At 38.4% G+C, this 23,653-nt stretch overlaps 1 protein-coding gene across 2 annotated transcripts; it reads left to right on the forward strand.

Annotated features, from left to right (window-relative positions):
• The first annotated feature begins 2,168 nt into the window (after positions 1–2,168).
• On the forward strand, positions 2,169–22,069 carry fmo2 (flavin containing dimethylaniline monooxygenase 2). Of its 2 annotated transcripts, NM_001030424.1 has the most exons (9): positions 2,195–2,276; positions 4,400–4,538; positions 8,691–8,879; positions 11,982–12,144; positions 17,006–17,148; positions 17,409–17,605; positions 18,567–18,922; positions 19,767–19,839; positions 21,624–22,069. In NM_001030424.1, exons 2-9 carry the CDS (start codon positions 4,407–4,409, stop codon positions 21,964–21,966), a joined length of 1,596 nt encoding a protein of 531 aa, NP_001025595.1. In that variant the 5' UTR covers positions 2,195–2,276; positions 4,400–4,406; the 3' UTR covers positions 21,967–22,069. The 2 variants fall into 2 exon arrangements, with proteins under 2 accessions (XP_031755987.1, NP_001025595.1); XM_031900127.1 differs by lacking the exons at positions 18,567–18,922; positions 19,767–19,839; positions 21,624–22,069 and adding an exon at positions 18,451–18,560 and having other exon boundaries at positions 2,169–2,276.
• The last annotated feature ends 1,584 nt before the right edge of the window (positions 22,070–23,653 follow it).

Consider the following 23,653-nt stretch of genomic DNA (forward strand, 5'->3'; position numbering starts at 1 on the left):
GATACATAGCATTAATGCATGGGTAAGGTCAAAAGCATAAATTACATAATAAAGATTTAAAAATGTGCCTTTTTGTGTTAGTATTTATACCAGTGATCCCCAACCAGTGGATCATGAGCAACATGTTACTCACCAATCCCTTGGATGTTGCTCCCAGTGGCCTCAAAGCAGGGGCTTATTTTTGAATTCTTGGCTTGGATGCAAGTTTTCGAGGCATAAAGACCATGTGTACTGACAAACAACACCGCCTATAGGCTGCCAGTCCAGGGACTACCAAATAGCTAATCACAGCCCTTTCTTGGCACACCAGGAACTTTTTTTCACTTATATTGCTCCCCAACTCTTTTTACAGTACATTTGAATGTCGCTCTTGGGTAAAAAGGTTAGGGAACTCTGATTTATACTATGGTAAGAACCGAAATAGAAAATGATCACTAACTTGAGGGTTGAGGCTGTTAAATGACTTACCAAAATGACCTTTTGTACCATTTTTTTTGATAATTTTCACATTTGTAGTAAAATGACCTTAACTGTCTTGCTGGTTCATTTGAGGATACTCAAACAGTATTTATATAATCACTGAAATGTTAACAGAAAGTTAATTGCTTTCTAAAAAAGCTCTTTTGAATGAAGCAGATACAGCAAAATGTTTACTATAGTACATAAGAAATTGGATATAAAAGCGTTAGACCAGGGATCCCCAACCTTTAATACCCGTGATCCACATTCAAATGGAAAAAGTTTTGGAGAGCAACACAAGCATGAAAAAAGTTCCAGGAGGTGCCAATGAGCTATAATTGGCAATTTGGTAGCCCCTGCATTGACTGGAAGCCTACAGAAGCATCTGTTTGGCTTTACACTGGGTTTTTATGCAATCAAAGCTTGCCTCCAAACCAGAAATTCAAAAATAAGCACCTGCTTTCAGGCCTCTGGGAGCAATATCCAAGGGGTTGGGGAGCAATATGTTGCTCACGAGCCACTGGTTGGGGATCTCTGCATTAGACTGTGGTTTTGGGAGAGTCTGCTTCCTGGTGATGACTACACTTGTTCAGAGGAGTCTGACGATCCCTAACTCCATGTCCTGAGGAAGTCCAGCTGTTTTCCTAGGCTCCATGTTGGGAGTAGTAGAGAACTTTGGGGGGGGATCAGGGGCAAGACACCACCCAGGGCCTTCAACAAAGTTAATCTGCTCCTGGCTACAAAGTCACAGGTTTCCCAGTATTTTCGGCCACCAATGAGGGTTTCCAGATTTACCTGATTGCCAGCAGGTAGGTGCTCTTTGTATACTCATTATGATCCTGCTCTAGAAGGGTGTGGCAGGAATGTGTTACATTTGGGCATGTCACATGGTTATTTAAGAAGGAATATGTACTTTAAACTTTTTTTTGGCTGGGGGGGGGTACAGATTTGATGAATATGCTAGCAGTAGAGAAAACACACTGCTTAATCATGTTTAATGGATTTTTTACAAATAAATTTAGAAAGATCTATATAACTATAGTTTGAAAATGAATAAATCAGCCGCTTTGTGTTCAAACCATTGACAGGGGATAGTGAAAAAAAACTTCAGAAACTTTATAGTGTTTTTTTCACAATTTTTTTCTTCTTGAACACTAGCATCTTCATGAAAAACTTGAATCAGAAAAACTCTCTGATGTTGTGGAAAAATATTTGATCTAAAAAAAAAATCACCCTGTTCTACTCATTTTAAATGTCTGTATAACATATTTTAAAAGTCTATAAAAATAAAAAATTGCTCGACAGGTTTTATCTTCCAAATGATTTCATTTGAGTTTTCAATTGATAAATCTCAAAAATTTGAGTTACAAAATCTTTAAAAATATTTGCGATTGCCTTGATTTTCTCGGTGGCTGGAAAAAACCCACAATCTCAAATTATAATAAATTTGCCTCGTGTATAAATGTCAAAACAAAGTATTTTTTTGAAAATGATGCTGTAATAAATCATTTCTGTTTAATTCTGTTCCAGAGATCAACATCTCCAAACCATTGGCATGTTCTTATATTATAATTTTGGTTATGGAAAGCGTATCTTTGCAAAGAAGCCAGCCCTGTGAGACGTGTGCTGCATGTGGCACGAGTCCAAAATTGTTTAAAAAAATCTAAAGGTCGGGTGTAATTTATGTAATCCTTAATCTGTAATACCTCCCTCCTCATAACCCATTCAGCATCAACAACTTTCCAGAAAGCCTGATAGCACCTGTATCAGAATATAGCTATCACACAGAGGGAAACTAACAGTTACTTGGGACTACTGTAAGTACCATTTGCTTAATGTTTTATCATTATCTGTATTATGTGCACTTATCTTTCTAAATGTATCATCCTATTTCCATTTTTGTCTGTCAAATTATTTTACACTTGTATGTCTTGTATATTTGTATATATTTCAAAGCACGAGGCTATTTTCCTTAGCATTTGGGAATGTTTTCCAGAAACAATGTAAATAAAACAATATTCAAAGTAGCAAAATACATTGCTATGTGCGAACTTGGAAACCTGGAAAAACTGGTTTACCACTACAGGTTTGGAACCTGTTATCTAGAATGCTTGGGACCTGGGGTCTTAGGATAAGGATAAGGGATCTTTCTCTAAATTGGATTTCTATATTTTTAAAGAAAACATCTAAATAATAAATAAACCCAATAGGATTGTTTTGCCTCCAATAAGGATTAATATTTTAGTTTTGATCAAATACAATGTGCTGTTTTATTACTACAGATAAAACCGAAAAAAAAAAAAGTATTGGATTAAAATAGACTTTATGGGAGATGACCTTCCTGTAGATTAGTGCTTTCTGGATAAGGGGTTTCCAGATAACAGATCCCATAACTGTATAATTTATGCTATATCTGTATAACTGTACAGATAAGTTTATTTGATGAGTGCACACACATTTCTTGCAATACATAATTATATTAGGCAGGAGGGCAACACTGGGTCAAAACACATATACACATATATAAATATATACATCTATGCTTGTTTCCATGTAGTATTTAGTAGTGCTTAGCAACTGGACTGTTAAGCTGAAGAAGCTGCTTGGGTGCATAATTCACCCTTAGGGGCATATTTATTATGCTGTGTAAAAAACAGCAAGAAAATTCACCACACATCACCAGGCTTTGCTGTGTAAAAAGCGGTGTAAAATCAGCGTCATTTTTACATGTTTTTCTTCCGCCAGAACTTATGTAAAATAATGGTGTAAAATCTGGCATTCAGACAGCAATGTGCTCCATTTATTTTACACAGCTTTTTACGCCGTTTTTTTCAGCGAATTCGTTTTACACAGCTTAATAAATATGCCCCTTATTGTACATTATATTTAAACATATGCCTTTATGTATATTTGCAACATACATACACCAATTGTAATTTCTATACATGCATTGTAATTGAAGGGAGCTGAAATAAGGGACAGCATCCTTAGAAAGTAAATCTTTTCAGTGTAAATGTAATAATATTGCTCTGGACTTGTATATTCTGTGTATATATTTTTTTTTCTCAGAATACCCTAAATAATATAAACATGGTATAGACTTTCTGAATTTTAGGTTGAATGAGCAGTTAGGAAGGCTTTTGCTTATTGGCAGTTAAGCTCCGCAACTGCTAGCAAAATCCACTCTTATCTAATCTGTTAATAAATGATGTAAAGTCGTTGACCTGTATTTACATCACTTTATGAGAAAGACTTTTAAATAGACTATGAGTGACCTGCTGAATAACATTGCCCAATATCAGACTCCAAAGTTATGCAACTGAATAGCTGGCATCCCTTATAAAGTTAAAGTTAATGAATGGATGCTGTCTGTGTTAGGTGTATTTTTCCCAATAACCTAACAGGTATTTTGTGCTTGAAGCACTAGTGCCTGGTATTTAACTTTAATTTCTTATCCATGCTATACAAGGTTTTGACACCTGTACACCTGTACTGCTCCCATTTTCCATTTAAAATTTATTATGACGGATTAATGGACCAGAGCACATTGGGATATTTTTGTGAAAGGAAACTCAAGATGGGGTGTTATAACTGCTACTGAATAGCACACAAACCTGGGTTAATATAATACTGTGGGTCCGTGTGGGAAAGTGCACTAAATAAAACCAAACAATAAACCATTCATTTATAATTAGTACATTTACCAACACTCCCATTCTCACAGTTCCTTGCATGTTCTGTGCTTACCACACCTGTGAAGGAGAATCACACAAGAGTGCAAGGCATTGTAGTCAATGGAGCTTTGGCTGAAGGGTGTTGATAGCAAAGAACAGACAGATGCTTATTTCAATAGTAATTTTATTAGCATATAACTTTATGATTGACACTGATAATGTATTATAAATGTCAGCAATTACATACGTGTTCCTTAATTCTGCAGGGGAAAGATGGTCAAGAATGTTGCAGTGATTGGAGCGGGTATCAGTGGTTTGGTTGCTATCAAATCCTGCCTGGAAGAAGGTCTGGAGCCGATATGCTTTGAAAGAAGTGATGATATCGGAGGGCTCTGGAGATTTTCAGTATGTTTTATTGCTATGTACAATATACATAAGAATAGCAAATGGTCCAAATAATGTAATACTTTTAAAGACTATTTGTTCTTTTCTGCTTTTCTAAAAATAATAGTATACATGTGTTAAACACCCTATAGGGCTTACTTGTGGGGAACAAAGCACCATGCCCACAATGCACCTGCCCCCCAGGGAGATGAACTAGCCATTGACAAGTTCCTAGAATACTGGACTGTATACAGTTCTGCTTGCACCTGCTAATTCTGCATACAGGGGGAATGTCATTTGGTGGGACATTGCCATCCCCTGGCACATGACTTACATGAGTACAAGCAAAGTCCTGTATTTAATACTTGCCCAGGGCATGACTTAAGTATAGAGCCCTAGTATATAATCCCTTCCACGTGAGCACTGTGTATTGACATTTTCACCAAATGTGTTATTAAAAGTGCAAAAGCACAAGGCCTTAAAGGAACAGTAACACTAAAACACTAAAATAAAATTAAAGAGTATCAAACATCAAACTAATTAAATATATCATGTACTATTGCCCTGCACTGGTAAATGTTGTGTTTTTGCTTCTGATACACTACTATAGTTTATATAATGTAGCTGCTTTGTAGCCATGGGGGCAGCTATACAAACTGAAAAAAGAAAAAAAGGTACAAGTTACATAGCAGATAAGCTGTGTAGATTCCCATTGCATGACAAGGGGACTCCTCAATTGACCCTTCGCCTTGAGACCGCTGAACCCCCTTGTTACATACCTTAATGAAACACCAGGAGACAGAGGTGGAGAAAATGGCCACAGCATTTATTCACATTTTATCAAATAAACAGGACCTTGCCAGCCTAACCCAAGGCAATATTCTAAAGCCATAATTCCATAAGAGGTCGCTATGGCCCCTAAACTCTGCTACCAGCAGGAGCTGCATTACCAACCATGAGAGACGTTCAGCAGCCCTGCTGCCGGTCCTGGATCTGCAGTGTCTCGAAGATAGGAAATCCAAGCAGGCTGTCACCTAGCACAAGCAGTAGTAGCGTCTGTATCTATCAATGCACCATGCAGTCACAGGAGAGAACCTCCTTTCTCCCTCTGCTAAAATGACCTGTGCAGTACTCTGGCAAGGTCCTACCGCTGCTGTGACAAATAAAACTTAAAATATATTATCATATATCCACTGTTTTGATCCAGAGGAAGGCAAAAAACCCAACCTGAAGCTAATGCCAATTATGCTTCAAGAGGGAAAAAATTCCTTCCTGACCCCCTTGGCGATCGGAAACATTCCCTGGATCAAGCAATCGTAGTTAACATGAATTAAATACAATGCTGACCATGGGCGTCCACAGAAGGGGGCAAGAGGGGGCACTTGCCCCCCCCTGGAAAAGTAGCAAAAAAAACAAAAACCTTACTCCGTTTCTGCACTTTCCCCTCAAGCCCGTTTTTGCTGTGCTCCGATTGGATCTTTCTTCTTGTGGATTCACCAATCAGAGCACAGCTTCCTTGACAGACAGTAAAATTGACCAATCAGAGCACAGATGCACACAGGGATCGGGAGATTTTGCAAACTGGAAACAGAAATAAAGACTGAAAAGATGAATCTGCAGCTGTAACTTTACCTGAGAACCAACTCTCAACTTTTGCTGCAGTTTTCATCCCACAGGTACTATACAGTTCTAAAGAATCACTAGCTGACATTAAATTGTTTAATTTATAATCTATCCCCTACCCTAACACATGGAGGGTAAGTTAACTCTTTCCCTCTGAAAAAGCTCATTGTGAGTTTATATATGTGTTGTTGTTTTTTGCACTTACTATTTTTTTTTTTTTTTTGTCATTGTTTTGTTCATTTATAGTAAGTTACAGTGGGGTCAATGTTGTGTATCAGTGCCAGTGTTATAGTGCCAGGGCCTGAATATCTGCCATCAGTACCCACTGCTCCTCATGGCATATAATGTGCTGGTTTTGTAAATACAGACTGCATCTCACTGTATATAATGGGGAGTCAGTATCCACTGCCTTTCTTGCTATAAAACTAACATAAACACATCTAAAGGGGTGGTTCACTTTTAAGTTAACCTTTAGTATGTTATAAAATGGCCTATTCCTAGCAACTTTGCAATTGGTCTTCCTAATTAATTTTTTTGAATAATTTGCCTTTCTCTTCTGCCTCTATACAGATTTCAAATGGGGGCCAAAAAATATTGCTCTGCGAGGCTACAATTTTATTATTATTATAATTTTGTATTACTTATTTTTCCAAGTAGGCCCCTTAACTATTCATATTCCCATCTCTTGTTTAAATCACTACCTGGTTGCTAGGGTAAATAAGACCCTAGCAACCAGATAGCTGCTGAAATACCAAATGGAGAGCTGCTGAACAAAAAGCTAAATAACTGAAAAACCATTAAAAATAAAAGTGAATTCGAATGCGAACTACCCCTTTAAGCTAACTGATCCCAAACACAAATGTTTGCAGATCCCCTAACAGAAGTGCGCGTATGAATACTTTTACTACTAATACTAAACATTTTAGGGTAAAAAAAAAAAAGCACCCCCACCCGCACTTTTGTACAGTATCCCTGGGAGTCAGTGGGAACGGCAAGAGGTAGTTGGGAGGTTAACTTTTTACGTCAGCAGTGAATCCACTAAGTGTCACATTAGCTGTAGGTCAGTCTGTGTATGGGCCATATTTAGCCTCCCCTAGTATCATCCTGCAAAAAAAAATATATATATATATATATTTATCTGTTGCAGGATGATGCTAGCTTACTTGCCCCCCCTTGGAAAATTTTCTGCGGACGCCCATGATGCTGACATTCAAGTTTATACCGTATAAAGATACAGAAAGCACAATATAACAATGCATTCAGGAAAACATCCACATTCAGTTATTAATAGATAATATGAAAACAAAAAGAAGAGAAACTCCTGACATTTTGCAAAATTTGCAAAATATGCAAAAAGGGGGAGGGTGGGTGGGATGTTTCTACCTGCTCAGAAGATAAGGAAGTGAGTGCTTCTTTTTTCTGACATCACATCCCTCTCATTTTCTCCACCCCCCAGGCCGGCTTTCTCCTGCCTTAACTCTTTCCTTCTCACCTAATCACAGTTGCACCTGGTTCTGCCAATCTCTAAACATAAACCAGTGTAATCTGGCTGCTGGGCATTCGGATCCCTTGTCATGCAGCCCCTGTGCTTATAGCTCCAGGGCTTTCCTTTCTAAAGAGCAAATTAGTAGTCTTTCCAAAGCAAACACATAATTTTTACCGGTGCAGGGTAACAGTACATTATATTTTAATTACTTTAAAACATTTTCACATTTTGGTGTTACTGTTACTTTAAAGTTTAGCTGCTCTGTACCAGTACCAGACGAGGCAAGAGTAAAGTGTTAAAAAGGATTTATAATTGGGCATGTACTGATGCCATTCATAAACGCAGTTCTACCCATACATTTGCTTAAACCTGCTGGATGCTCACAACAGGCCTGTTACATTAAAAAAAAACAAAAAACAGGCATGGTAATTTGTGTCCTAATACTGCATTTTGCACTATGCACTGCGTTCATAAAGGAGACTTTATATGTTCTGCATTAATCGCAAATCTCGCTTTAATGCAACAGTAACACAACATTTTATTGTTATTTTCTATTACTTATATTTCTATTCAGGCCCTCTGCTATTAATATTCCACTCTCTTATTCAAACCACTGCCTGGTTGCTAGGGTAATTTAGAACCTAGAAACCAGCTAGGTGCTGAAATTTCAAACTGGAGAATTGAACAAAAAGTTAAATAACTGAAAAACCACGAATAAATAAAAAAAAAGTAGCCCAACTGCAAATTGTCTCAGAATATCACTCTCAACATCATACTAAAAGCTTCCCGTAAGATGAACAGCCCTCTTTGCCTTTGAAATATTTCACATTTATAAAACTTTCCTTTCCTAACACTCTAAAACATTTCACAACTTTTGTTCTAGATTTAACTGTTACCATTTATTGGGACAGTTCCCAACAACTTTTATATTTATTTTTTACTGGGGAGAGAATTTGAAAAAAATGTTACTAACTCCCTTAGAATAATGGGGATACTCGTATTATGTGTTTTTATTTCATGAATTAGATCTGCATTGATGTCATTGTGCTACAATTTCTCCCCAGGACAACATGGAGGATGGTAGAGCCAGTATCTACAAGTCTTTGGTCACCAATGTTTGCAAGGAAATAATGTGTCTCAGTGACTTTCCCATGCCAGAGGATTTTCCCAACTTTCTACCCCATCACAAATTCTTTGAGTATTGCAGAATGTATGCAGAACATTTCAAATTGGTCAAATATATCAGATTTAAGGTGAGTGGTACACATAACTGTAGTGTGTGTAGTGTTCTATTATTTAGAGAACAAAAAATCATGTTAAAAATTTTGATTATTTGATTAAAGTGGACTCTGCAGCACCAGTAATTGATTAAAATAGACTATGGGATAAACACCTGTGCTTGCAATAGCTTCATAGTATTTAATAAGACAGAGATTCTTCTTCACAGCCAAGTGATAGCCAGTGGGGAGGGACAAACCTGGGACAATCTGGCGCTCATAATTCACACGCAAATTTTTGTCTTGTCTGTAAAATAATGGGTGTAAAATGAGGGATCAGGTTGTTATTCCTATTTATATATTGTAAGGCCAGGGCATGGTTGTAAGGCCAGGGTATGGTTGTTTTACATTTTCTTTTATTAGTTCCCCATTATATTTTGGAAACAAAGAGGATAAAGGGGCTTCCACTGGTTATGCCAAATAACCCCTTATAAGGTAAAATATTTACTATTTCCTTAAAACTGTGCTCTTTTCCACATAGTGGGATAATGATGGTCTAACTTATATATAAAAGATGATGTCGTTCCAAGACTTCTATGGTAGAATATCATCCTTGCCATTCTCCATAGTGAGGAGAACAGGGGGCATCCAATAGTTCCCTTTTGTTGAGTTCCCACTACCCCCTGCACAGCACTTCTGTAATTGCACATGAAGGAAATTAAATTAAAAACTTTTAAAAGGGGATCCAGGGTCCCCCTGCCTATTTTATTTAATTTCAACCACCCCACATAGCATGAGCATTTGAGCATTATTCCTTCCAAAACTGCCAGATTTTACACTGTTGGAGGGCACTTCTCTAAAAAAATAAGGGAGCATTTACCATTTCCCCAGATGCACTAGGAGGTGCAAACTAGCAGCCCTTAGTGCTCATTCAAGAAGCACTTGTGTCCAGGGCCATGCTGCTTTCTGCACCTCTTGCTGGACTAAAAGTCTGGTGTGAGGCACAGAGTGCAATGGCAGTGGATGCAAGGCAGCCCTGGCCTTGCCATATGCCTTTTGGGGCTTGCCCCCTAAAAGTTAGAGGTTGGGTAGGGAGTAGGAGGGGTTATACCTACATGTCTCCGCCTCTCATTAATACAGCACTGCTGAAGGCAAGCTAATCTGTTTTCATATGAGAAATGTAAGTCTTGCACTCCATTCTGAAGCACAAGAAAATATATACTCCTGCCTTCCTTTAGTAAAAATGATTTGTTTGCTTCAAAAACATTACTACAGTTTATATAAATAAGCTATTGTGTAGTCATTGAAGTTAAAAAAGGCAAATGTTCTACACAGCAGATAACAAATAAGCTCTGTACAATACAATGGGTTTTGTTTTTACACAGAAAGATAAAAAGGGGTCAAATTGTACTTATTTCTGAAATAAGCCTGTAGAAGTTTACATTGCCAACTTTTACTCTGTTATTTTCCCTTATACAGTGAAACATGGATGGAGGCTATGTTTATTTGATTATGTTCTCAATGAAATGATTTAGACATAAGGAATCATTTTTTTGTTTATACTATATGTATTTACTGAATACAAGAGAGAAAACTAGGTTGGTTTGGAAGTAACTGTAAATGACTGCATCTGTTTCTCGTTTATACTCTATTATCTCACTGCAGTTTTTGGCATTAACTAGGTCCAAACAAACTTAGGCTTCATGAAAAGTGATCTCTTAATAAGCAAGAGCATACACAAATTAGTTCCTTCTGAATGGTTTCATAACTTGTTTTTGAGACCATTCCTTAAGCTGAATCTGCACTCATAATCTATACCAAATGCTTGAAATGTTCCTTCAGTATCAAGTATTTTAAAAAGCTCCCTGAACTGTTTACTGGAACAGTAAGAACTGTAACAAACTAAGCACCTTATATTTTTGTAAACCTAGCAGTAATAGATATTTTAAAAGATATTCACAGGATTGTGAAATGGCACCCCTATCAGCAGGTCTGAGCCTCCACTTATTATGGGAGTACGGAATGCTCTGTGAATGTAGTACTAATGCTTCCACTTAGTACAGGATTGTGCATTGCAGTTATTTTTAATAAGGTAAATCAGTACTCAAATAAATCCACAGCACAGCACAGCTGTGTGCAGTGCAATTTAGCAAAGATGGACGCCAGAAGGTTCTTGCAGTTGAACTATAGCACAAATTTATTGTCAGAGACAAGTAGCAATGCAGGGCTATACTCACAATGCAGATACAGTTGCATGATACAGTTAAATGATAGTAGGAGGACAACAAGAGAGGATGCACACTGGTTTATCCCTGGTTACAAGAGTAACTATCTAACTGGTCCTCGTTCATGGGGTCCCTGTCCCCGACTTCTCTAGAGTCTAAGGTGGTAACTCTAGGGCAATAAGGCTTTACTGGGGCCTTGTCCTGCTCCCAGGCTCAGTGACCTGTTCCTGAGACACAGAGGCAGCCAAAGAGGAAGCCACACCTCCTTGCTAAACACTATATTGGAGTGCAAGGGGTGTGATCAACCAAATAAACCAATAGGCACAATATGTAAATCGTAAACTAGATACATGGGACTTTGCCCAGTAACAGTGTAAATCAGGAAGTAGAGCCATAGGGGCAGATTAACCCTATGGTTCCCTACATGTATATTTGCCCAGTGCTTATTAATAAGCTCCACTAAGTTTGTCCAGGTGCAACAGGTAGCATTTACAGGTCATCTGTTTAAAAACAAATATCAGATAAAAAGTTGTCCCTTTTCTCAGCTATGGGGACAGGTGTTTCTGTGAGAATATTTCAGCCCACGAGGAAGCTCCTAAAGTTTCCCCTGCTGCTTGCCATTAACTTTAGTTGGAAATTGTTTCTGGATTATAAAATATTGGATACTCTGCAGACATTCCCAATAACGGACATGTTTTTCTAATACACTGTTCTGGTTATGAAATTCCCTCATTTATAAGTATTTTATGTTATTATGTATGCCTTTTGATCATTAATATGCTGAGAAGAAACTGTACAGCAGAACAATGTCAATACAAAAATATATGGAGAGGTAAAGCCAAATGACTGACTTTCCATTCATCTAGTGCATGAAGCATTAAGCAGCTAATTATGTTTCTTTGTTTTTGCTCAGACAAAGGTTATCAATGTACAGCGAAAATCAGATTTTTCTGTGACAGGACAATGGGTCATAGAAACCAATTGTGATGGGAAAACAGAGTCTGCAATCTTTGATGCTGTTATGATATGTACTGGTCAGCATGAACAACCCGTGTTTCCTTTGGATTCTTTCTCAGGTACTGTAATTATGTTGGGATGAATAACCCCACCCTACTGTTCTTCCACTTCAGCTTATTCTTCCTTTTCCTCTTCTTCTTCTTCGCACCCCCCATTTTCTAAACGCTACTCCTCCTACAGTTTTAGGGGTATAACACCCAAACTCTCCACACTTCTTCGCCCTATAGCGGAGCAGGTTGCTTGTGCTTTTCTAAGCGATCCTGCCCCCTGTCTTTTTGTGGCGCCGCTCCGAACCCCCAAATTTTCCCATTGACTTTGACAGGGAAGATTTTCAAACTGCTGCCACTCTTACAGATTTGAAGCTACACCCCCCAAACTTGAATAGCATAATCATGGGGTCACCCCAAATAAAACAGCGACATTTGTTGGATGACCCAAAGTGGGAGGGGCCAATCAAATTTCACCCATTGACTTTAATGGGGAAATTGAAACTGCTGCCAATCTTACAGCTTTGAGGCTACACTCCCCACATAGTCATGGGGTCAGCCTGAATGAAAATATGATGATTGTTGGATGCACAAAAGTGGGCGAAGCTGTGAACAGCCAATCAGATTTCACCTATTGAATTTTGTTGGTTTGATGCCAGGGTTCCCAAACTTGTCAAAGTCTGTCACCGGGTGACTACGTACTCAAGGTTAGAAAAAGTGGTTGGGGCCACCAAAAGCCAATCAGATTTCATCCATTGAATTTCATTGGCTTAAATATAAAAAGCTGTAATTCTCACACTATTTATGCCAAGGTGCCCAAACTTTGCAGTTTGTCACTGGGTGACTTCAACTTCACACATTGACTTTAATTAGTCACTGGGTAATTGCAGTTTCAGGTTATAAAAAGTGGGTGGGGCCACCAACCACCAATTAGATGTCACTCATTGATTTTCAGTGGGGAAATTTAAATTGCTGCCATTCAGACACTATTAGGGTCCCTAAACTTTGCACATTGGTTTTTACTATATAATTGTGATCCAACATTAGAAAAACTGGGTGGAGCCAATCAGATTTCATTCAGTGACTTCATGTTTTTCAAACCAACATGAAGTTTTTTCTCAAACTTCCCTTTCTAGTTCATTTATTGTAAATAAAGTTTATCTGGTACCTTTTAGCTAGACCATGAAAACAGTGTCCTGTATTCCTTATAATTTAAAGTGTAATTTAAGAAAGCATTATATATATATTACACTGTTTATTTACTTAAACTGTTTATACTTAAAATTTTCTTAAACTGTATCTTTATGCTTACTGACAGATGAATTGCAGTAGCAAATTTCATAGAAATAATTGGATTTTTCACAACACAAACTGTCCCAGTGTAGCAATATATAATCAATGATATAATGACTACCATTCACTTTTTCAAAAGCAACTTCTTTTGAGAAAGTGGTTGGTAGCCTTGAAACACGTCAAGTGTGTGGTTATGGGGAAGGTACCTCCTCATTTTTATAAAATTAATAATGAATTGCTTTAAATGATCTGTCCCGCTGGTGCTCCATGCTACAAGCTGCTGACTCTCAGTTACTGCATTTGACAAAGCGGTCATTTGGCAGACTTTCATTTCTCTGGAATGCTCTCTGCCTGTAGAGCTGAAAACAGGAATGTCCTAAATTGCCCTCTATCCTGAAGCAAATGCCTGGCTGGCTTAAGAACTATGACTGTTTTAGTAGAGGTCAGTTTTGGGAGGAAGTTGCCTAGTTCAGGGCAATATTAGTACAAATGAATAGAACACAAAAATACATTATGCTGGGGGAAAAAGGGAACTCCCTAGAAAACACTAATACATAAAAAATATTTTACATTGAAATTTAAAATTGATACAAAAGCAGGAAATAAAATGAAATAAAAATAATGAATATCTGACGCGAGTCGCTTGTTTTGATGTGACCGCAACTTTTTCCTCACTCGCAAAATTTGTCACAGCAATTTTTTGTGAAGGTTTCTCGAAAAAATTTGCCAATGTTGAAATGTGGAATTTTGCAGGGAATCCATGACTGGCAAAAAAAATTGGTCATCACTAGTTACTGAACCTGGGCAAAATTTTTGCCTTTTATTACATAAAGTATCTTCTATGTTTGCATAATTCTAACCTAACTGGAGCAGCAAGGGGAGGTGCAATTTGGGTCAATAGGAAAAATAGTTTTATATTTATTGTGATGTTCTTTTCCTAGATGAACTCCATGTCAGTACTCAGGATAGCCCCTCCCATCTGCTCCCATCAGAAGGACCCTCATCAAATCTTTAAAAGACCAATCTCGTGATCTTCCTTTCCTAGACAAACGCTATGTCAGTACGTCAGTGGTTGGTCTTTTAAAGACTTGATGAGGGTCCTTCTGATGGGAGCAGATGGGAGGGGCTATAGTGAGTACTGACATGGAGTTCATCTAAGAAAAGAATATCACAATAAATATAAAATTATTTAGTATGAAACAACTTTCCTTTCCCCATGTCAGTAGTCTCCGGGACGTAGCAAGCTACTCTTTCCCAATGGGAGGGTAATAGGCTGTATCAGAAACCTAATAAGGAATACTCTGATATTAAGGAGAAAGCCCACAAACATGTAACCAGATAAAAATGGTCAATACACCGTATCATAACAATACGCTTAACAGTAGTATGCATAATAAATAACCCTGTAAAGAAAAATGCCCCTCTAAAGTTACATTTAAATGTAGGGTTATCCCATCCAAGAATTAATAGTTAGAACCTGCAACGCTTCAAGTCAACAGTGAGAAAAACACACATACTGTAACATCCATATATGCATATAAATACAAATCAGTATATAAATAAATACATATATACACATACACACATCTATGTGCTAGTTTGGTAAGGATCTTTGATAGTTTAACTATTACGTGGAAGTGTCCTATTGGATTTGGATTTTTATTCTGAAGGCATATACCTCCTTAGGATAAGTATAGGTATACCTGTACATTCTGAAGGCTGTAGACCCCTAACCATATTAGGGCAACAACGAAAGGGGATCCTTTTGAACCCACATACAGGAGGTGGAGCTATGGTGATAGCACGTGCTAAACAACATGCTTTATGTTAGAGGATTCAGGTGAGCAAGCAATTGGCTAGAGCTTGGCACACTGCAGAGCAGCACAGAGTACACTGCCTGCAAGTTCACTTACCTATAATCCTCAGGGCTCCTGGATTCAGGTAAACAAGTAATTAGCCAGAGCTCAGCATGCTCCAGAGCAGCACAGGAACACATTGTCTGCAGGTCCAGTTACCTATTCATTAGGGCTACTGGATTCAGGTGATCAAGCAAATAGCCAAGACCCAACACACTGCTGGTCAGCTTAGGAACACATTGCCTGCAGGTCCAGTTACCTATTCATTAGGGCTACTGGATTCAGGTGATCAAGCAAATAGCCAAGACCCAACACACTGCTGGTCAGCATAGGAACACATTGCCTTCAAAACCAGTTACCTATTCATTAGGACTACTGGCTTTAGTTGAGCAAACAATTCAGCACACTCCAGATCTGAATAGGAACACATACCTTATCTGTTGCTTAATAAATCAGATTGAACCGGCCCTTAAGTCAGAATATTGCAGCACACCAGGCCTTAACCCAAAAAGACAGCCTGTCTTACTATGAACAGCAGTACTTGCCTGTGGCTCCTGGATCAGGATCTTGGGCTGCTGAGTGGGTGAAACCACCTCCAGCACAGCCAGAGGAATCACATGATCACCTGATCACACTGGGATCTGCACAGACAAGTAACAACAAAAAACTGCTGAGGTTACACAGGGGCAAATTGTATAATTGGAGTGCCTCCCGAAGGCCTAAATCTGCAGCCATTTCTAGTTGAAAGGTTTATATAAAACTTTTTGCTAATACTGTAGCCTTAGGAAGTTTTTTGAGGGAGGAAGTTAGCCATGAACCTTTCCTGCAATGGGAACAAAGAAAAGTAACAGGAGGCAATAAGGCTCAGGCCCCTAACTAATTATGTCTAAGTATTGCTAACTGCCACCTCCCTCGCCCATTCGCAAAAACAAAAAGATGTAGGGGCCACATATACCACAGCCACTGGATATCTTATGGGCAGGTCAGGAGGGCACAAGCACTTGCCACCAAAAACTATGATGGCAACACAGGAAGGCCACTGAAATACAGGCAGGCATGGCTACCAAACATTGCACAGCAGATCCAGGAGCTGGAACCCAAGTTATGAGGTAATGTGATGGGAAACAAAAAAGGTCCCATGGACTAGAAACCCCTGTCCCTTGGATGCCTTATGGGAAGTTCCAATGCTTTTCTAAGAATAAAAAATAAAACAGAAATTGGTAGGTGGGTGTGGTTGGTCTTTTAAAGACTTGAATCCTTCTGCTGGGAGCAGGTGAGAGGGGCTATCCCGGTCAGTACTGACATGGAGCGAGTCTAGGAAATGTGATAACGCCCACAATTTTGGACAAAGTACATTTAATAAATGCTGTCAATGTGTGCAACAACTCGGCTGTAACTGACCTCTATATTGTATTCTAGCAATAATTCTGACCCGGTGGGAGGACAACTTCATGTGTAGTATCACTGCTGAACCATCGCTGCAGAAAAACTTCCATTCAATAATTGTGACACCTCACTTTAATGTTGTTCGGAGGTTGTATTCATTTAGCTTTAGCAAATAAAGGAAAAACAGGCCATTATGCCCTTGGAGCTCTTCACTCACATGAAGGCAGGGGTCCAAAATATAGGGTGAAACGTGCTTAGATTTTAAAGTAAGTTTGGCAGGATTTTAAAAGGGGGTTGAGTAATGCTTCATTTAAGAAATACAAACAAAAGATGTTGTTTAAGAAAAATATGATTTTGGATTTTTTTTTTTAAATATGTTAACATTTTTTTCTATTCAGGCATTAAGAAGTTTAAGGGGCAGATTATGCATTGCCGAGAATACAAGAGACCGGTTGGTTTCGATGGGAAACAAGTGCTGATTGTAGGAATGGGTAACAGTGGAGTTGACATTGCTACAGAGCTCTGTACCAAAGCTGCAAAGGTACTCTGCTTTAACTAACTGCATTTAGTCTACTTACATGGCTTTTTAGTTAAAAACATGTGCTTCTTTTACCCACCATTGGCATAGCATTTGATTTGTCATGAGGTATAATACATTACACTACCATGGGTTTTTGGGCTTATATATAAGGAATTGGAACTTTTCTACATACAACTGCCATTATATTTATCCTGCAAGGTGTTCTGGGTAAAATTTTACATGACATTGCAACTTTGGTTATAAAATATTCCATAATACAGGTATATCTTAGCACAAGAAGTGGTGTCTGGGTACTCCGTCGACTTGGAGAAGGTGGATATCCTTGGGATTTACATTTCATCACACGATTCAAAAGTTGGATTAGAACCACAGCACCGCCATCAATAGCACGTTGGCTTCTTAAGAAGTATATGAATGAACAATTTAACCATCATTTCTATGGAATACAGCCTGAAGGGTAAATTGAGCATGATTATATTACTGACAGGTACTGCAATAGCAATTGTACAATTCAATGCTGAAGACCAATGTGATTCTGGAGCAAACTGTTTCCATGTACACTAAGGGGCTAACAAACATATCATAATAATATCAGACCCCTCACAAAAGATCACTTGTTTCACTATAGGACTCAGTGAAGACATATGACTAGTGCCCAATGGCTTTAAAACATCAGTGACTGAGGTTAAGGCTACCTGAAGCACCGGGGGCAGTAACCCTGCACAGAGCCTGATATGTCTGTCACCCCCAGAGATTACCCATGGAAAATTGTCTCCCAGTGAGACACAAAACATACCTTAGTACTGCCAGCTACAGGAATCACAGTGTTCAAAGCAATCCAATTGTGTAATCATGCAGAAGGAACCATTTTCATGTGATTGGACTTAGAACATGACACTTTCCATAGCCTGCAATACTAAAGGTGTTTTGTCACCTGTGGGAACAAGATTTCTTGTGGGCAACAAAATGATTGCCTTGCCCAAACACATAAAATTAGAGTATACATACATATGCATCTATCTATCTATCTATCTATCTCCATATATAATATATAGGATAGAATTAGGATTGCTATTAAATGTGTTTGTGGTCACATGGTGGTCAAAATGTGTAGGGCTGTAGTATGTTTCTGATTTTGTAAGTTAATATAAAAATAAATATATTGATTTTTAAGAGTGTGCGGTCCTCTTTAATAATTGTTACTAGTGACTAGGGGACTTTTCTTTGGGCGCATCCCTAAGGAATAGCACCTCTTTATATTCATTTAAGGGTGTGCACTTTCTACTTTTCTTTTGTCCACAGTTTGTGAAACACTGATTGAGAGAGTGTCCTAAAAATGTGTCTACAAAACATGCTGCATATTGCTACAGAGAAATATTCTACTAATGGCATTGAAAATCCTGTTATGTAATTGGCAGCATTATGTGGAAGGAGCCTTTGGTGAATGAGGAGCTCCCAAGTCGCATTCTTACTGGAACTATTGTGATAAAACCAGGAGTGAAAGAGTTTACAGAGACGTCAGTCTGTTTTGAAGACGGCACCAGAGTAGATAACCTTGATGTTGTGATCTTTGCCACTGGGTATCAATTCTCCTTTCCTTTTCTGGAGAAATCTGTTATTAAGGTGGATGACAGCAAAGGATTTTTGTACAAAAAAGTAATTCCAGTTAATCTCCAAAAGCCAACACTTGCTGTTATTGGTCTTGTTTTGCCTATTGGACCAATCATGGTGCTTGCTGAATTACAGAGTCGATGGGCGACCAGACTTTTTAAAGGTAAGGAGAGTAATCATAACAAAAACATGGTTTACATCATACAAAAACAAACTTTTTTTTTTTTAAATTTTCCAAATAATGGAAATTTCTCTCATTTGGATTATAACCAAAAAAGAATTTAATAATAATTTAAATGTTAAATAAATCCAATGGGATTGTTTTGCGATTGATGATATTTTAGTCAGGATCAAGTAGAAAAAAAAATTTGAATTATTTGATTAAAATTGAGTCTATGGCAGATGGCCTTCCCATAATTCAGGGCTTTCTGGATAACGGGTTTTTAAATAACTAGAAGTAGTGATTGGGAGACTGAGATAAACTGCAACATGCAATTTATTCGAATATATATGTTTCGAGCTTCACAAGCCCTTTATTGCGTTTTTTTCTGTAAAAAATAGGAAGGTTAGTTAATAGGACCCTTAGTATGCAATTTTAACCAAGCATTTCTAACCTACTGCAAACATCTCAACCATACGCTTTGTGTGTCAGTAGTGCATCCCAAATAACCAGTTCATGCTGGAATCAGCCAATTATAGCACGTGGAATCTGTTAGCTCACATTCACAGTATGAGTATGAGGAACTTTGTAAGCAACTTACAAATACATTATGAATATATACTATTCTTATAATATTAATATAACTATTTTTCTAATAGTAACAGTTCCTCTTCAATGAATTGGTATGGGGGTTATATTACCACCTGGAAGCTTGGCCTGCCTTCCTACAAAACCATACTCATAATCTCTTGTATAGTTACATGAAAAAAATGGGTCTACACATCATTAATGGCAGTCTACTGCTTTCCAATGAAAATGTCTCAACTTTCAATGCAATATTTTCCAGGATTAATCAAGATGCCTACAGACAAGGACAAGAGCCAAGATTTGGCTAGGGATGAAAAACTCAGACGCAAATGGTAAGATGACATCTGTGACTTGCATAAATTTTATCATGCAGAAATGCAGAGCAAGTGTGATATACTGGGTATCATTAACAGACTTTGTAACTAGGGATTCACTGAATCCACTATTTTAGGATCCGGCCAAACGCTGAATCCTTTGCAAAAGATTTGGCTGAATACTGAACCAAATCCGAAATAAGAAAGACTAAAGAGAATTGCACACTTTGCACGAGGTGAAAAATGTTCCACTTCCGTGTTTATGTGACAAAAAGCCACATGATTTTGAGGATTCGTATTCGGTTGGGCCAAAGGCATGGATTCGCCGTATCCAGATCTTGCTGAAAAAAGCTGAATCTTGGCCGAATCCCAAACTGAATCCTGGATTTGGTGCATCCCTAGTTGCAACTGGGCTTGTCAGCCCTAATTAGATAAGAAGGCAATGAAGTTTCTTTCAGAGCATTAACCTGAGTAAGTAAGAAAGCTTTAGGGCAGGGGTCAGGAACCTTTTTGGCTGAGAGAGCCATAAACACCACATATTTCAAAATGTTATTCCGTGAGAGCCATACAATATGTTTGGCCGCGGATGCTGCGGGGCAAGGTAGGGCGTGGCCTGCGCTCGGCGGATAGAAGACGTGTTCTAAGTTTTAGAACACGTTTTCTATCCGCCGAGCACAGGGGCAATGTAGGGTGGGTCCCAAGGATGCCGGCTGCGATGCGGAGGAGGGCGTGGCCTGCGCTCGGCGGATAGAAGATGTGTTCTAAGGCTTAGAACACGTCTTCTATCTGTAGAGCACAGGCCACGCCCCCTGTTATTTTTTTTATTAAAGATTTGGCAAAGAGCCAGATGCAGCCATCAAAAGAGCCACATCTGGCTCCAGAGCCATAGGTTCCCTACCCCTGCTTTAGGGTAACCTCACTATGACCTGCTAAAGTCATTGGGCTGCAACAGTTTCTGTGTCCAACTTGCCACTAAGCGCTACTACACAGGAGATTGTGTAGGAAGGTGTTGGATCGACAGATTGAAAAATCTGATGTGTGAACTACAGTACATGGAAGTGTTGCCATCAGACATGGCACGCCTGTCAGAAAAGAAAGCTGAATGCTGCATTCACATGCATTCACAATGCATTATTAAAATGTATTGACTGAATATAAATGCAGGAGCGAAACCCACAATCTGACTTTATCTGATCTGACTTACATAACAACAAGGGCTGTAATATCCAACAATCTTGTTCTCTTGCACGATAAAGTCTGACCCACAAAATCTTTTCAAAATCTCTCATGTAGTTTAGGCCTAAGGGACTTTCTGGTCCATGCTGCTTTAAAGGGCAACTAAACCCAAAAAGGAAAGTGATGCAACTTAGGGTGCTGCTCTAAGCATTTTTTGCTACTTACATTTATTTTTTATTTTTAGAACAGTAATAGCAGGCTTTTAGATCAAAGTCAGAAACACAAAGGTAAGGTTACCATCCGTCCCCGTGTGGCAAGATCTACCCTGTTCACATCCACTCACTGGCAGATAGTATTTCCAGCACCTTAAAGTTGAGACCCTATTGGTTTAGAACGATAGAAGAACTGTTCTGTATTTTAGAGCAGTGCAGGGATTGGGGACTTTCGCCTCTGGTAAACTTTACTGAGCAGGACTCTCCTTATATCTTGTTATATTTGGTTATATTTGTTTAAGTAAATCTGTATGTAAATCTGTTGTACAGCACTGTGGGATATATTGATGCTATAACATAATTGTTATTATTATATTCAGTAATATTGTGGTTAATCCCATGTTTACCCATTAGGTTTGCAACAGCTAAAGATAATTCTCGACGTACTGAATATACTAAATATTTGGATGACTTGGCTTCGCAGATTGGGGCAAAGCCAAATATATTTAAGATGTTTCTCACAGATCCAGTTCTGGCCACAAAAGTCTTGTTTGGACCCTGCAATTCTTACCAGTACCGTCTAACTGGACCTGGGATGTGGCCTGGGGCCAGAGAAGCAATAATAACCCAGTGGAAGAGAATTAAGAAACCCTTGCTGACCAGAGTTGTAGAAGATGATTCTCATTTGCCACTGACATTGCATCGTTGGTTTATTTGGTTTGTGGTTTTGCTTGGAGCTGTTTGGGTAATGGCCTGAACAAGCAGTATCAAAGCTGTAAAAATCCAATATCAATACTAAATTAGCCCATTATATTAACTAATAAAGTATCTAAAATCCCTTTGTTTAGCTGCTCATAAAATGTCACAAATAGTGTCTTGTTGTATAATCAAGCAGTTTCAGTGCTCTAAACACATACCCAGCAGCAAATGAACATTCACTACCTTTGCTTGTGAACAAAGGGCTACATACATGTTAGATATAGCCAAAAGTGGCATCTGTTAAAATGCACCAGAGAACTGAGCACGTGGGAAATGTGTAACACATTTTTAAAGGGGCAGCACATTGTTTTTTTCAACATGAATTAAAAAAAAGCAAGTAGGGCTTTTACAGAACATACTTATTGCCTATTGTTTTAATACAAATGTGTATGTTTTTGTACAAACAACACCCTCCCTTTACCCAGCTCCAGCCTTTACCAAGGAGCAGATCAGTATACAAGAGCTTCTCTGTAAACTGCTAATTTTGAGCATGAAATGCACAAAACATGTTTGTTTCACTCATTTCTTGTCCTCAAGTTTATATATCCTAATAACAAACTGGAATATTAGATACTACAATTGCTAAAGAACCTAAATGCTACTATAGGTGATTCTATAGTGGTTTTGGTAGATAAGCACTTAGACTTAGGTCTTATTGATCATATTCCCCTTTATCCACTGTTTGGGTCATGGCACACAATCATTGTTAATTAACAGATTCTTCTGATGAATGCAGGTGTAAAGTTTAGTTATTTATTTTCATTTGGTTTTACAGAGTTTTACTGTGTTGTTAGTTCAATATAGGTCATATCCGGGGAGGTGGCAACCCTAGTATGATTGTTCGTCAAGCGAATGTCACAAGGAAAGGTGGAATGACTAAGAGATAGTCATCTGACTAGTAATAAACTAGTAATAAACAATGATGGTGTCCTTATGAACCAGACTAAAGGTGGCCATACACGTGGCGATCTGACGATGTTTCGTACGACCATCGGTCACACGAAACATCGTAAGATCCGCCATACACCATTCAGGGCTGAATCGGCAGGTAAGGAGGTAGAAACAATAGGATTTCTACCCCCTTCTGCCGATTCAGCTCTGAAGGGAGAATTTTGGTCAGGCGCCTTCTATGGCGCCCGATCAAAATTTTCAAACTGGTCCGATCGGCGAGTCGTCCGATATCAGCAGCTTCCTGCGATATCGGTCGACTCGCCGACATGCCATACACGCACCGAATATCGTACGAAACGAGGTTTCGTACGATAATATCGGTGCGTGTATGGCCACCTTTAGGGTTGTAGTATAATGTCTTTTAAATATTCATTACAGATGCTAAACTGATCTATTTTGTTTATATATTCTATACATTTTAATTGCTTGTCACTTATAATTTGTGCTGCGTAACCATAAAAAAAATAGTTCTCAGCATTTTGTAAACATTGCCTCAATGAAATGAAATTGGCAAAAATAAGAATGTAGTATTTGTATGTTCTAAATATAATCAGTTAAACAATCTAATACATTTTCAAAATAAAAAAAAGTGTATCTTCAATGTCTCCTTCTCAGCACCTGTCACTCTTTCTTTATGCAGGAGCTGGCAGTCTGATTTTGAATCAGACTCTCTTTGAATGACAGTTAGGTCTAATGCAGCATTTGGGGGGTGCCCTTTTGGCTAGAAGATGTAT

The sequence above is a fragment of the Xenopus tropicalis genome, chromosome 4, assembly GCF_000004195.4.
Source record: "Xenopus tropicalis strain Nigerian chromosome 4, UCB_Xtro_10.0, whole genome shotgun sequence".
Lineage (NCBI taxonomy): Eukaryota > Metazoa > Chordata > Amphibia > Anura > Pipidae > Xenopus > Xenopus tropicalis.